The 15,836-nt window shown below is 41.5% G+C and overlaps 1 protein-coding gene across 11 annotated transcripts in view; it reads right to left on the bottom strand.

The window, feature by feature from the left end:
* The window catches only part of LOC143027327 (diacylglycerol lipase-beta-like), a 418,191-nt gene that overhangs the window by 158,212 nt on the left and 244,143 nt on the right, over positions 1–15,836 (bottom strand). For all 11 annotated transcript variants that reach the window (XM_076188602.1, XM_076188608.1, XM_076188615.1 and 8 more), the window contains exons 12-13: positions 8,425–8,555; positions 8,058–8,174 (exon numbers count right to left, since the gene is read on the bottom strand). In XM_076188602.1, coding sequence (XP_076044717.1) covers positions 8,058–8,174; positions 8,425–8,555 — 248 coding nt within the window. The remainder of the gene's footprint in view (positions 1–8,057; positions 8,175–8,424; positions 8,556–15,836) is intronic.

The raw sequence follows: 15,836 nt of genomic DNA, 5'->3' as shown, positions 1-15,836 counted from the left end.
CTAGTTGTATTTTGCGGGAAGGGGAGCTATGCTTTTTTTAAACTCATGAATGGTTTTTGCGCATACTATTTCATTGTCCAGTTTGTTCCAAGTGTCCAAAACTCTATGAGGAAAACTGTTTTTCTTCAGTTCTCTTCTATAGCTATGTTTTTTTATTTTCTTTCCATGTCCTCTTGTGTTTCTTTTGTCCCAGTTAAGTAAGTTCTCACTATCGAGTACCTCTGTGCCTTTCATGATTCTGTAGATGGTCAATAGGTCACCTCTCTCTCTTCTTTGCTCCAGTGTCGGTAACTCCAGTTTAGCCAATCTCTCTTCGTATGATAGGTTTGCAAGTGCAGGTGCCATTTTTGTAGCTGCTCTTTGGATTCTTTCTATTTTCTTTATATTCTTTTTGGTACTGGGGGACCACAATGTCGCTGCATACTCTAATCTAGGCCTTATCAATGTAACCAATATTTTTTTCATCATGTCTTCGTCCAAGTATGTAAACGCCACTTTTATTGATCTTAGCAAGTTGTAAGTCTCCCCGACAATTTTGTTAATCTGTATATCATAGGACAAGTCGTTCGTGATAATTACTCCCAAATCTTTTTCGGATCCTACTTTCTTTACTTCTTTGGTTCCAATTGTATATTTTCCTGATATTCTGTTTCTGCTTTTTCCAAACTCCATTATGCTACACTTCTTCGTATTAAAGTCCACTTCCCATTTCTGACTCCAGTTCCATACCCTATTTAGGTCTTCTTGCAGTGCTTCACAGTCCTCATCAGTTTCTATTTTCCTTAGCAGTTTGGCGTCATCGGCAAAGAAGCTCATGTAGCAGTTCACGTCCTCATCCATGTCATTCATATAGATAGCAAACATTATTGGTGCCAGCACAGATCCTTGCGGTACTCCACTGATCACCTCTTTCCAGTCTGAATATTTTTCTCTGAGCACTACTCTCATCTTTCTACCCAGTCAGAAAGTCCTCTATCCATTTTAGTAGGTTTCCCTGTATTCCTCCTATGTGTTCCAGTTTTTTTAGTAGTTTTCTTTGTGGTACTTTGTCAAAGGCTTTTTGCAAGTCTAGGAATGCACAATCAGCCCATCCATTTCTTTCTTGCACTATGTCTATTAGTCTTGAGTAAAAGCATATTAAGTTTGTGGAGCATAATCTTCCTTGTCTGAATCCGAATTGTCTTGGGTTTAATATGTCATTGTCTTCCAGATGTTTTACCCATCTATTCTTGATTATTTTCTCACAAATTTTGGCAATGGTGCTTGTTAGAGATACTGGCCTATAGTTGGTGGGTTCTTCTTTGTTTCCTCCTTTGTGTATTGGTACAATGTTAGCGTTTTTCCAGTCCTCGGGTATCTTTCCTTCTTTGAGTGAGCTGTTTATTAAGATGTGTATTTTGTCTGTTAGTTCTTCTTTGCACTCCTTTAGAATCCAATTTGCAATACCGTCCGGGCCATGTGATTTTCTGACATCCAGCCTTGATAAATGTTCTGATATTTCCTTTAGTGATGCTGTAAACTCATTCATGAGGGGAGATTTCTTGTTTTTGTCTATGTCACAATTCGGTATTTTCTCTCTGGTGAAAACAGATTTAAAGTGATTGTTCATGACTTCGGCCATCTCTAAATCTTCTGTGTATTCTATGTTTCCTTGGCATAGTTTCACCAATTCCTGTTTGTTTTTAAGTTTACCATTCACATACCGATAGAATAGTTTGGGTTGCTCTTTGCATTTGTCTATAATATCCTTCTCATGGTTCATTTTCTCCTCTCTTCTCACATTAACATACTCATTTCTATAGTTTATATAAATTTGCCATTTGCTTTGTTTTTTTGCCTTTTCTCCACCTTTTCCAAGCTTTGTCCCTTCTGTCTTTTGCCTCACTGCATCTTTACTTTAATGTACTCCCTCTCTCGCTTTTGTCTTGGTACATGCCTGTTCACCCCTTCGTTGTAATTTTCCATCAATATATTCCATTTCTCTTCCACTGCTGTTTCTTCCCTGTAAAATATTTCCCAGTTTGCACTCCGGAAGAATGTCTTTAGTTTTGTAAAGTCTGTTTTGTTGTACCTCAGTCTTCCTTTCCTATGCTTTTCGTTCCTCTCTATGTCTATTTCTTCCTTTAGTATAGTTTCGATGAGTACATGGTCACTCTTTCCAATTGGTGTCTCATACTGGACTTTATGCACTATTTCAGGCTCTGTTGTAAATATTAGATCTAGTTTCGATGGCTCTTCATTATTTCTGTACCTTGTATTTTCATGGACCCATTGGGTCATTGTGTACTCCATGGTCATATCTAGCAGTACATTGCCCCACGAGTCATCTCCTCCTTGCACTGTCATGCTGTCCCAACAAATTTCTTTGCAATTGAAGTCCCCCATAACTACCAGATTACCCTTACCCATTAGTATCTCATTGAGTGATTTTCTTGTGTCATCTAGCATTTTTTTATGTTCAATTTCTTTCCAAGCGCTTGTTTTTGGAGGCACATAAGTCACCACAAACTTTCTACTTTTCATATTCTTGCCTTCGACTTTTATCATGATCAATTCAGCATTACCTTTGCCCTCTGCAATTTTTGTCACCTTTAGGTCTTTCTTGGCCAAGAACATGATTCCCCCTCCCTGTTTCTTGTCCCTGTTTTTTATCCAGTAGTTGTATAAACCTTGTCCGATAACAGTGGATGGTATTTCACCTCTTAGTTTAGTCTCTACAATTCCCATTATGTCTGGTTTTGCTTCTAACAGATAATCATTGAGTTCGTTCAGTCCCGAAATTAGTCCGTCAATGTTGGTATAGGCCACTTTTAATTTTCTTCCTTCTCCCTGGTTTCTTCTTCCCTTGTTTTGTTCGTTTTGAAGCGCCATTGTCTTAATCTCAAGTCTATTACTCTCCACTGGAATTCTTTGCATTCTGTCTCTGATCTTTTCAAGTTTTTTTCCTTTGCTTCTTCTCTTAGCGCCCTTTCTTTTTCTAATTCCTCAGTACTCATTTCTCTTTTTATCCATATCTTATTGTATTTTTCACTCTTTGCCAAGTTACCTACTTTTTCAAATATGTCTTCTACTACCACTTGTGACCTTAGTTTTATCTTTAGAGGTCGATTCCTATCCTTAGTATAGCGACCAATTCTGTAAGTCTCTTCTAAGTCTGTGCCTGAATCACTATCTCCCCCCTGAATTTCATTAAGGATTTCTACTGCTGTCTCTTTTTCTTCTTTTTCTCTCATGTACCTCGCCAATCCTTGTTTTTCTTTAAGCCCATAAACCACAATACATTTCTTCCTATCTACTGTGTCCCTGACCCAATTTGCTTTTTCGTTAATCACTTGAATGATTGTGTCTTTTGCATTATCTTGCATTTGCTGCTTGACTATTTCTTTGAAAGCAATTTCTTTATTTTCAATATTTTCTTTCCACTTCTTAACCACTTCAATACGGGACTTAAATCTCGCGGGCAGCAGCCAATGCCAGCCGTACGACGTAACGAAATAATATTCGCATCATAAAATATAGTCGCCGCTTATATCGATCGTTCTCTCTTTCACCCGCGAATTTTGAAAACCACAGAGAATGGGATTCAGGGCGCATTTGGGAGAATGTAAAAACACAGGGGCGACTACAATAAATATAATCAAGACGCCGATATGGCAGCGTCGCGAATCCACTTGCTCCTCATGACGCCTACGTGTGCGGCACCGTATGGAAGGGGTTAATTTCCTGGATACTGTCCCCACCTAAGTTTTCTTCGATCTTTTGTGTCAATTCTTGGAATTTGTTGTTCACTTCCTGCTTTAGATTTTCGCTATTATTATCATTAGTTTTCTTCTTTTCATTATCATTCTTCAGTTCATTTATGTCTCTTTTCATTTCTTTAATTTCGTTTGTAAGATCCAAGTTAGCTTTTTTCAGGTCAGAAATTTCATGGTTAGTCTTAGATAAACAATCAATTAAACCAATGACCTCTTTTCTTAAGTCCATGATTTCATTTTCCCACCGAGTCCTATTTTTGCTCATCTCTCTCTCTATCTCTAATAATCTACTTAAGTTCTTTCTTTCGTACTTACCAAACCCTAAGAAATCATTGTCGTAACACGTGGTGCTTTGTTTATTGTTTACATCGCGGTTCAGTGGATTGCCTCCAGATGGCTCTGATTCGCAACTGGCTTTCGAGTCGTTTTCATTCATTTTTGCTAATTTCGAGTTAACACAATTAACTAGCACTGCATAGATACCATTTCGGGCACTCACGTTCACTCCCCACCCCTAAAGTACAAACCAGGTTTTCCTTTTTCGTCGTAAATCCTCTTCTTCTTGGTCGCGCGACGACGAGCGGTGTTGCTTCGTGTGTATGTTGTGTTGTTTGCGTATGGGGTGAAGTGTTACATCCTGGGCAGCTGTTCACAATGCGGTCATTGGAGCCGCAGTGTCTATGTCGTAGAGCCGCAGCGTCTATGTCGTGGGACCACCCCCTAACCCCAAGAGTTAGGGGCCAAACAGCGGCAACCAGCCCTGGCCACCGGCTCTACGCAGGTGGCACTGATCCCCAAGAGGAGCTACGTCTGCCTTGGGGAGTACCACAATCCTTTTTCTCAACATGCAATAACAAAGTTGGCACCAACTCTCTCCAAATTAACATACGAACAAAGATTGTCCAATCCCCTTACGTAGATCCTCGGGAGGATCCCACAGACTACGTGACGGCTCCCACGTTCCTTCATCTCCTAAAGGAGGACCTTGTAATTCCGAACAAGTTCCTCTGATCTCACCCTACCCACATCGTTACGAACAATTGTAACTGTGTTCATCAGTCTTTGTTCCCTGATGGTCTGGGTACAATCGGCGATCCCATGGCCTGGTTGAAATACAAGCTTGCAACATGGTATGGTCTTCCGCTACAGAATGTCATCATAGCCTCGCACCATTGAGTCCCCCACCACCAAGAACTCCTGATTTTCAGCCACTTCATCCTCCAGCAGAGCAAAACAATTGGCTAGAGCCAGCAGTTACTCTGCAGGGCACTATCTCCAATCCCCATCCCATTGTCCTTGCATTTACCTCTTGCACCACCCCATCCATTTATAAATTGAATAACTGTGGTGACATGACACATCCCTGGTGAAGTCCCACCTTTACCTCAAACCACTCACTCTATTTCTAACACAGGCTCTACTACCCTCATAGAAACTAATGACTGCTCTTAACAGTTTTCCTCCTATCCCATATATCTACAATACCTCCCACAGTACCTTCCTGTCTACCCTGTCATAAACATTTTCCAAATCCATAAATCCCCAAAACACATCCTTATCTTTTCCTAAAGCTTTCTCACATATTTGCCTTACCACAAAAATCTGATCCACACAACCCTTACCTGTCCTAATCCAAACTGTTCCTCACCAATTATTCCCTTTGTTTCTCTCCTAATCCTCTCAATTAAAACCTCCCCATAAATCTTCCCAACTACACTTAACAAACTTATCCCTCTGAAACTACTACACTCACACTTGTCCCCTTTTCCATTGTAAAGTGGAACTATACAGGCACTCCTCCAGTCTTCCAGCACTCTAACTTTTATTAGAGAAACATTAAACAACCTCACCAGTCAGTCCACCATCACTGTACCTCCTTTTTTTTTTTTTAAATATTCCACATGACACCCATCTAACCAAGGTGCCCTACCTGCTCTCATAATCTTAATAACTGTTGTCACCCCATCTTTTCTTATTTCTCCTCAATTTTCCTCATTCACCACTGTTATTTTCTTAGCACTCCCCACTGCAACTACCTTTCCCTCCCTATCCTCCTTCACATTTAGCAGCTCCCTAAAATACTTTGCCCATCTTCCTCATACTGCTGTCTCTTCCATTATCATCTCTCCATCTGCACCTTTTGCCTTTTCTTCTCAATTTGATTCCCCTCCCCTTGCTCTCTGAATTTCTTTTCAAAATATCTTTTTATCATTTTCAAAAATTTCTGTCATACTCTTATCCTATTTCATATCTGCTTTCTTTTTTTCTCCTCTATCATATGCTCTCCTTATATGCAAGGGGGGACGGAGAGGGGGGGTCGCCGATTAAATGAAGCGGCCTTGCTGTGGATGTGCTGTGTCTTGCGACACTGCTTCTGACCCAGGGCGGTGGGCAAGGTGCAGGGATGACCCGTCATCCAGGAGGTGCTCAGATGAGAGGGAGGGTGGGAGGGTTGTGGAGTGTATTTAGGGATGAAATGGGTGGGAGTGTTTTTATGCCTTTCCCTTTTTGGCTACCTCCCTTGAAAGGGGGAAAAAGCGTTGGTATATGTATGTATCATATGCTTTATTTCTCTCCTCTTTTCTTTGTACCTGTCATATGATTCTCTCTTCCCATTTTGTAGCCAATCTGTGAATGCTCGCTTCTTTTCTTCTACATTCTTTGCTTCACTATTCCACCACTCACTACCCTTCCTTCTATTTTTTCCCATCCTCCTTGCTCCACACACCACCTTTGCACATCTTGTGATTCCTTCCTTGAAACATCCCAATTCCTCCTCCACTCCTAGTTCTACTTTATCCTTTACTCCCTCTCATTCTTCTCTCAGCTTCGTGCACTCCTTCTCCTTTTCTTTCTCATTTAAAAAGTTTACTTTAAGCACCTCCCTACCTTCTTTCCTTTTCCTCTTTCTCCATCTATCTTTTACTCTAAACTTACCTTCCACTAAAAAATTATCTGATATTCCCCCACTCTCTCCCCTAAGAACATGCACACCCAAAACTCTTCCTACTCTTCTCCTAGGTACCACTATATAGTCCATTAAAGCCCTATCTACCACCCTTCCATCCACCACCCTCTCCTATGTGTGATGCTTGACTTTCTTCCTAAACACTGTATTTGCTATAATCAACTCTCTAGACACATCTCCACCATCAACTCTCCACTATGATTTTTTCCTGGAAATCCACACTTCTCAACGACTCCATCTATTAGTTCATCTCCTACCCTAGTATTGAGATCTTCCAATACCACTACATTGACATTTTTCCCTAAACACTATGCACCCATATAAATCTATCAAAAAAAGCCTCCCTTTCCTCTACACTCTTCTCACTACCAAGCCCATGTGCACTTACAATGGCCCACATCTTCCTTCCCAGTGTCACTTTCATCCACATTAACCTTGAAAAAATCTCCTTCCACTCCACCACATACTTACCTATCTTTTCACTTACTAGTTTAGCACCTTTCTCTCATCCTCTCTTCACTCCTGACACCCTCCCAACTGCACTTCTAAACTCAAACCCATCCCTCCTTTCAACTTAGTTTCACTCATTGCCAACACATCTATATTTCTTCTCACAAATGTACTGCCTATCTCTTCCCTTTTACTCTCATCTGTACCACATCCAAACACATTAAAAGACCCAAACCTTAGGGTTCTGGTTGGAAAACTCCAAGATCCTCTTATGCCTTTGTTTTTTTAAGGAATGTCCCCTTTGAGGCTACAGAGAGTAGGATGCCTAGTCCTATCCCAGTTCTATTTTTGTCACCATTTAAAACTCAAGTTGGAACACTTGGTGGCAATATTCTTTCTGCCCTACCAGCATGTGTTAATGATCAAAATAATAATAAAAAACACCAGGATGACCATCACATGCAAACCATCATTCCATCACTGTAGATATAAAAGTGAGATTGGTTTGTATGATGGACAGTTTTTAAGAGGTTTGTATGGTTTTAACATAAGAATCATGGGAAGTCTTTCCCCGTAAGTTGGGATTTTGTTGTGCAACCAAGAGTAGTACTAAATGGATGCCATGAGATGGGAGGTGTAGATGAGGGTGACTAGACAGATAGTGTAGAGATGAGATAGAAAGTTTGCAGGAGTGATGTGGCAAAGGTTAATAGTCATGCAAGTCACAGCAGAATGGTGTCTGAGAGAGGCCTTTGTTCAGCAGTGGGCTCCACATGGATGACTGGCTTATTTAGTAATGAAGTCTGCTTTTTGACCCAAAAAAATCTTGTCTAATAAAAAAAAAATAATAATAATAATAAATAAATAAATAAATAAAAGCTTACCTTTGGTTTCTGACAGGTCTCTAAGACACACATAATCTTGTTCCTGAGGTCATAGAGAGAATTCATTGATAAGCGTGGAACCAAATCATCTCCCACAATAACAGACATCACAAAACTCTGGGAAAAAAAATTAGGGATCAACTTCTTCATAACATGTGAGAAGAGAAAAAAAAAAATAATGAAAGAGAGCAAGAGAGAGAGCAAGGGAGAGAAAAAGAGAAAGAGGAGAAAGAGCAGGCAAGAGGGAGAAAAGAGAGAGAAAACTAATGTGTGGTAACTATGCAATGGTAAGAGGAGTAACATAAGGAAAATACATTGATGTCAAATTATTTATAGAAGTCATAGCTATGTAATTCTAGTTTCATACCTGAGTTGCTGAGGCAAGTTCTTGAGAAACCAATCCACCAGGTGGCGAGAAGGCAAAACACTTCAGGTGTGGGTACTGAGGTCTCAACATAGCTGACAGAACCACAGCTGTTCCTGCACCAAGACTGTGACCTGAATGATTAATATAGAAAACTTTGTTATCTATGAATTAATGAATTGGATAATTTTGAATACATTACATCAACAGTAACCAACAATGGGAGGCTGTGTGAGAGGATCCTGTGAAATGTCAGAGAAAATAATATCTCTACAGTTCATCTTCAAATCCCATGAACACCCTTACCTCCTCCATCTGGGGATGCACCCCAGAGGGGCTGGCACTCTGTCCCTGGACTGAACCCAATATCATTCTGCCAGCTTCAACTCCTCTGCTTTTTCATAAAAGGAGAGCTGGCAGCTGGTGACTGCTCTCCTTATTCTACCAGTTGGTACCAAAGAAATAAACCCACAGTAATAATAATTATTGTCTTAAGTTTCCCCGTCTGGGGTATTGGCTGCATGTTATTGTGGCAAAGTAGCATGCAGTTAACACTTTAGGGTCTACAAGGGGCGCCCCTATGGACCAGAGCCACACATCATTTTGTCTGTGATAGAGGAAAACTCTGTTCATAGAGAAATGATGACACTTTTATACTACGACTGTCCCTCTGTTATGCTGTCCCCCAACCCCTTGTTACTGTCCTGTACCATTTCTCTGAATATTCATTTCTTTTTTTTGCCTACCCTGTGGTGGAAGAAGAGAATGCTACCACCAAGTCTTACCACTTGAGTCGTAAAAGGCGACAAAAAACAGGATGGGGAATGGGATTAGGAGTTCTGCTACCTTTAGCCCCACAAGGGACATTCCTAATAAAAAGTAAAGGCATAAGAGGGTCTGGAAGTTTTCCAAACAGTACCCTAAGGTTTGGGTCTTTTAATGTGTGTGGATGTGGTACAGATGAGAGTAAAAGGGAAGAGATAGGCAGTATGCTTGTGAGAAGAAAGATGGATGGGCTGGATTTGAGTGAAACTAAAATGAGAGGGTGAGTGCGAGTTTGGGAGTGTAGCTGGGAGGTACTCAGGAGTGAAGAGGGGATGAGGGAGAGAAGGGGTGGCTATACTAGTAAGTGAAGAGATAAGAAAGTGTGTTGTGGAGTGGAAGGAGGTTTCATCAAGGTTGATGTGGATGAAGGTGAAGCTGGGATGGGAGATGTGGGTTTTTGTAAGTGTGTGTGGGCCTGGTAGTGAGAAGAGCATAGAGGAAAGGGAGGCTTTTTGGGTAGATATAAATGAGTGCATAGAGGGATTAGGAAGAAATGGGAGACCTTAATGCTAAGGTAGGAAATGAACCAATAGACGAAGTGATTGGGATGTATGGAGTTCCAGATAAAAATCATAGTCAAGAATTAATGGGAGATGTGTCTTGAAAAAGAGTTGATAGCAAATACAGTGTTTAGGAAGAAAGTCAAGCATAAGTACACATGGGAGAGGGTGCTGGATGGAAGGGTGGCAGATAGAGCATTAATGGACTATATACTGGTGACCAGGAGTATGGTAGGAAGAGTTAAGGATGTACATGTCCTAAGTGGAGAGAGTGGGGGAATATCAGATCATTTTCTGGTGGAAGGTAAATTGAGAGTGGAGAATAGGTGGAGAAAGAGGAAAAGGGTAGAAGGTAGGGAGGTACTTAAAGTGAACTGCTTAAATGAGAAACAAAAAAAAAAGGAGAATGAGTATAAGAAGCTGAGAGAGGAGTAGGAGGGAGTAAAGGATAGAGTAGAACTGGGAGTGGAGGAGGAATGGGGATGGTTCAAGGAGGGAGTCATAAAGTGTGCAAAGATGGTGTATAGAACAAGGAGGGTGGGAGGAAATAGAAGGAAGGGTAGTGAGTGGTGGAATGAGGAAGCAAAGAAGGGTGGAGAAGAGAAGAAGCAGGCTTTCAGAGATTGGCTACAAATTAGGACAAGGGTATTGTACGAGAGGTACAAAGTAAAGAGAAAGGAAGTTAAGCATAAGATAAAGGAAGCAAAGAGGAGAGTAGATGTGAAATGGGGTAAGAGTATGACAGAAAATTTTGAAAGTAATAAAAAGATGTTTTGGAAGAAAATTGAAAGAGGAAGAGGAGGCAAATCAAGTAGAGAAGAAAAGGTAAAAGGTGCAGATGGAGATATGATAATGGAAGAGAAGGCAGTGAGAGGAAGATGGGCAGAGTATTTCAGGGAGTTGCTAAATGTGAAGGAGGATAGGGAGGGAAAAGTAGTTGCAGTGGGAAGTGCTAAGAAGATGAGAGTGATGAGTGAGGAAAATGAAGGGGAAATAGGGAAGGATTAAGTGAAAGCAGCTGTTAAGATGATGAGAGCAGGTAAGGCACCTGGGTTGGATGGATGCCATGCAGAATGTCTGAAGAAAGAAGGTACAGTGATGGTGCACTGGCTGGTAAGGTTATTTAATGTTTGTTTAAGAGAGGGTAGAGTGCTAGAGGACTGGAGGAGTGCCTGTATAGTTCCACTTTACAAGGGAAAGGGGGACAAGTGTGAGTGTAGTAGTTTCAGAGGGATCAGCTTGTTGAGTGTAATTGGAAAGGCTTATGGGAGGGTCTTGATTGAGAGGATTAAGAAAAGGAACAGAGGGAGTAATTGGTGAGGAACAGTGTGGGTTAAGGACAGGTAGGGGTTGTGTAGATCAGATTTTTGTGGTAAGACAGATATGTGAGAAAGCTATAGGAAAAGGTAAAGATGTTTTTTTGGCTTTCATGGATCTCGAAAAGGCTTACAACAAGGTAGACAGGAAGGCACTGTGGGAGGTACTGCAGATATATGGGATAGGAGGAAAGCTGTTAAGAGCAGTCAAGAGTTTTCACGAGAGTAGTAGAGCTTGTGTTAGGATTGGAAATGGTTTGTGGTTAAGGTGGGACTTCGTCAGGGATGTGTTATGTTGCCCTGTCTGTTCAATCTTTACATGGATGGGGTGGTGCAAGAGGTGAATGGAAGGGTAGTGGGCCAGAGGTTGGAGATGGTTAAAGAAAATGGAGAGAAGTGGGAGGTGAGCCCGTTGTTGTTTGCTGATGACATTACGCTTGTAGCAGGATCAGAGGGGGGATTGAGGAAGTTAGTGATAGAGTTTGAGGAGGTGTGTGAAAGAAGGAAGCTGAAGATAAATGTGGGTAAAAGTAAGGTGATGAGATGTACAAGGGGAGAGTGACAGCAGGCTGGAAGTGAGTATAAAGGGTGGAAGACTGGAGGAAGTGGATAGTTTTAGATACTTAGGTGCAAATGTGGCAGGAAAGGGAGGAGTGGGGATGGAGGTAGAATGTAGATTGAGAGAAGCGAGTAAATGCCTTGGTGGATTAAAAAGTGTAATGAGAAATAGACATTTGGGAATGGAGGCTAAGAGGAGGTTATATGAAGGAGTGATTGTGCCAACAGCACTGTACGAGGCAGAAACATGGAACATAAGAGAGGAAGAGAGGAGTTTGAATGTGTTTGAGATGAAAGTCTGAGAAGTATGATAGGGGTTACTAGGCTAGAGTGAAAAATGAGGAGGTGAGGAGGAGAACAGGGGTGGAAAAGGAACTGGGAGATAGGGCTGACGAAAGAGTATTGGGATGGTTTGGACACATGGAAAGAATGAGTGAAGAAAGATATGTAAAAGAAGTGTGGAAGGCAGAGGTGGAAGGGGTGAATATGAGGGGGCATCCTAGGATGAGATGGATTGATGGGGTGAAAGGGGCATTACAAAAGAGAGGAATGTCTGTGGAGGAAGGATGGGAGAGGACAGAAGATATGGGTGAATGGAGAAGGGTTGTGTATGGATGATGCTGTGATGCATGAGGGGGAGTGGGTGGGGGATGGGGGGGTGAGGAAGTATGTATGAGAAAAAATTTGACGCAGCCCGAAGGGATTTCTCCCCGTCTTCTCTTTTTCTGCATGAGGGGACAGAGAGGGGGGTTGCCAAATTTATGAAGTGGCCTCACTGTGGATGTTGTCACATATATTCCCATATATGTAAGGTTGAAATAGATCTATTACTTTGGATAAGGCATCACTTGCAATTACGTGAGTGTCCAATTACAGAGAACATGCACGGAGGACGCATTGGGAAAGAGGTCTATACAATTAGGCGTTTGTTCCTCGTTTTGCGTAACATTTCTCGCCAGCCTAGAGCAGTGCAGAATGTTTCATTTAACTTGACCAATCAAGCTCAATCTCTACAGATGCAATTCCTATGGGCCAATCAGGATTTTTGTAGAAGAACTAGGCACCCTTAGGGCATGTCAGAGGATCAGTTTGGGATATGAAGTGCCATGTAGAGGTTGTGTCACCTCGGGAGGATGGTCAGCTGATGTAAGTACTCTGTACTCCCCCTGTATTATTCATAAGATAATTAACTCAGCTAGAATTTCATTTAGATGTGTGACATCTATGGCAGTGACGCGGGATGCCTAAACAGTGTTTTTGTTGATAATTAATTAATTAATTTCTCTTTCACCCCCATTAAAAGCTTTTTGAGTGGGAATCTTCTGTTTTTAAACTTGTTTACTTATTTGTATGTTCAGTGATTGTAATCACTCATGTAATCCTTTTAACTTTGATGAATAGTATTAAACTTTCCAACGGTGTTTTTTTCACTTTTCACAACACAAAAAGTGAATGGCGACCTACAAGTGAGCCACCCCAAAGACATATGGTCTTGGGAACTAATTCATTCATTCACTCTTACTATGTGTTACAAGTCAGAAGGCCTTGTAATTTTACTTTGAGTTATCCCAAAGACATAGAGTCTTGGGAACTCATTCATTCATTCACTCTTACTATGTGTTACAAGACAGAAGGCCTTGTAATTTTACTTTGAGGTATCCCAAAGACATAGAGTCTTGGGAACTCATTCATTCATTCACTCTTACTATGTGTTACAAGTCAGAAGTGCGAGCGAGATTCGTAACATATAAATTGGCGACGCATTGCCACGATTTCATCGGTAAAGTGAAAGAATTGCCTACGAGAATTTTTAGTGTTAATTAGGTTCAATAGTGTGAGAAAATGAAGTTGACAAGCGCAGAGGAGGTATGGGAGTTTGTACACAAACCACCCAGTAAGAAAGAGATACAGAGCCTTAGTATCAACGAATTAAGATGCATAGCACAAAGTCTAGGGGTTGAGGACGCCCATGATGTGAATAAAACCGAATTAGAAAGAATTGTTGGAGAAATGGTGCTTAATCGAGATGAAAGTGGGGCAATGAGAGATGAAGGAAGGACAGAGTGTCTGTCAACTCAGAAATTGAGGAAGAAGTGGAAGAGAAAATAGAGAAGGTGAATCTCAAAACAATGAATCTCGATTAAGCAAATTACGGTTGAAGTTAGAGATAGCTAAGATAGAAGTTGAAGTAAAAAAGGAAGAAACTGAGAGAGCTGATAGAAGCTGAAGTAAAGAGGGAAGAAACTGAAAAGGCTAGAATAGAAAATGAAAACATTAGACCTCAAGTTAACTTGCAAGAAAGTAGACGAGTGCTATCAGACTCTCAACTCATGCATAGCAGGCTCAGTTTTGATGTAGTACAAAATGCTAAATTGCTTCCTGAATTTGATGAATCACAGGTGGATAATTACTTTAGAACGTTTGAAGGAATAGCAGAAGATTATCAGTGGCCCAAGGAGTATTGGCCTGGATTGTTGCGAACAAGCCTCAGAGGCAAACCGTTCAGAGCTTATGGTGCTTTGGAGGATTCACAAAGGATTAAGATGAAATAAAAGCAGCTATCCTATGAGCCTATCACACAGAAAAAAGGAGAGGAAAAGAGTCTAAGTGATTCACACAGAATGGGAGAGAAGTAAGGAGAGGAAAAGAGTCTAAGTGACTCACACAGAATGGGAGAGAAGAAAGGAGATGGAAAGAGTCTAAGTGACTCACTCAGACTGGGAGAGAAGAAAGGAGAGGCAAAGAGACTAAGTCACTCATACAGAAAGGGAGAGAAGAAACGAAAGGAAAAGAGTCTAAGTGACTCACACAGAAAGTGAGAGAAGAAAGGAGAGGCAAAGAGTCTAAGTGACTCACACAGAAAGGGAGAAGAAAGGAGAGGAAAAGAGTCTAAGAGACTCACACAAAAAGGGAGAGAAGAAAGGAGAGGAAAATAGTCTAAGTGACTCACATAGAACGGGAAAGAAGAAAGTAGAGAAGAGTCTAAGTGACTTACACCGAATAGGAGAGAAGAAAGGAGAAGCAAAGACTAAGTGACTCACAGAAAATGGGAGAGAAGAAAGGAGATGGGAAGAGTCTAAGTGACTCACACAGAATGGGTGAGAAGGAAAAAAAGAGTCACAGTGACTCACAAATAATTGGAGAGAAGAAGGGAGAAACAAGGGGTCCCAGTGTCTTACAGGGAGTGGGAGAGAAGGAGGTGAAGGCAATGAGCTCCCGTGGCCTACAGAGAGTTGACTCTGATTTGAGAGATCGGAAGGAAGGAGTGGTGAGTGGGAGAGAGTTGTCAGGGGAATACTATTTAGAGTCAGGAGTACTATTCCGCAAGAGGGTGGATAGTACCTGCCCTACTGATGACGCAGTATGGTCTGAAAGGCGACAAATAATGTTGATGGGGGTCTACAGGGAAGGAGTTATGCAGTTATGGCATGATAATTCCTTTGCAGGACATAAAGGTGCTCCAAGAGTGATAAAGTCAGTGGAGGCAATGAGGAGTAGGTTGACCTCATGCTGGCAGAGAGCTAGAGAAACCTTAAAGAGTGCCCTAGAGCGAGTGAAACAAAATTATGACCGGAAGGCGAGAGTGCAAAAGTTTAAACAAGGAGCAAGGTTCAGCAACCCATATGAAGTAACAAAACAAGTGAGGGAACTGAACTACGTTGTTGTCGTTCCCTAGACTGTCTGTCCGAGCAGTCCCGTCTCCCCAAGGAATGCTACAGCCGAAACTGGGTTTTCCCACAAATCCTTTATAGAGTGTATGTTGTGTTGTTTGCGTGCATGTTTGTGTATAATGCAGTCTTCCATTATGTGTTGTATGGTATGGGGTGAAGTGTTACATCCTGGGCAGCTGTTCACAATGCGGTCATCCAGCCTCTTCTGGTAGCTTAGAAGTGCTGGGTGGTGGCCGCACCGCAGTCTGGCCAGGTGGACTCTGTCCTTTCGTGGGAGAGAGGATTCAGAAGGGTGGATATCAGGGGGTCTGGCATGCAGCAGTGTGTTGTCTTTCAGTGTGTTAATGGAGCAGTGAGTGATACGATTATGAATATGTTTCCGGAGGCTGGTATTTGGTGGTTGTGGAGGAAGAGAAGAGAGTATCTGTGTATGATACAGGTCTTTGGGTGTTGTTTTAATGTTTCTTGGTGTGTGTGGGTGTTCTGCTATGTAGTGTAATGGGTGTAATGTGTTTGTGGTGGCTGCAGCAAGTGTTTGTGTATCT

The sequence above is a fragment of the Oratosquilla oratoria genome, chromosome 1 (assembly GCF_046742065.1).
Source record: "Oratosquilla oratoria isolate Oo_2021 chromosome 1, ASM4674206v1, whole genome shotgun sequence".
Classification (NCBI taxonomy): Eukaryota; Metazoa; Arthropoda; class Malacostraca; order Stomatopoda; family Squillidae; genus Oratosquilla; species Oratosquilla oratoria.
Note: the sequence above shows the minus strand (reverse complement) of the source record. Positions and strands in the feature narration are given on the sequence as shown.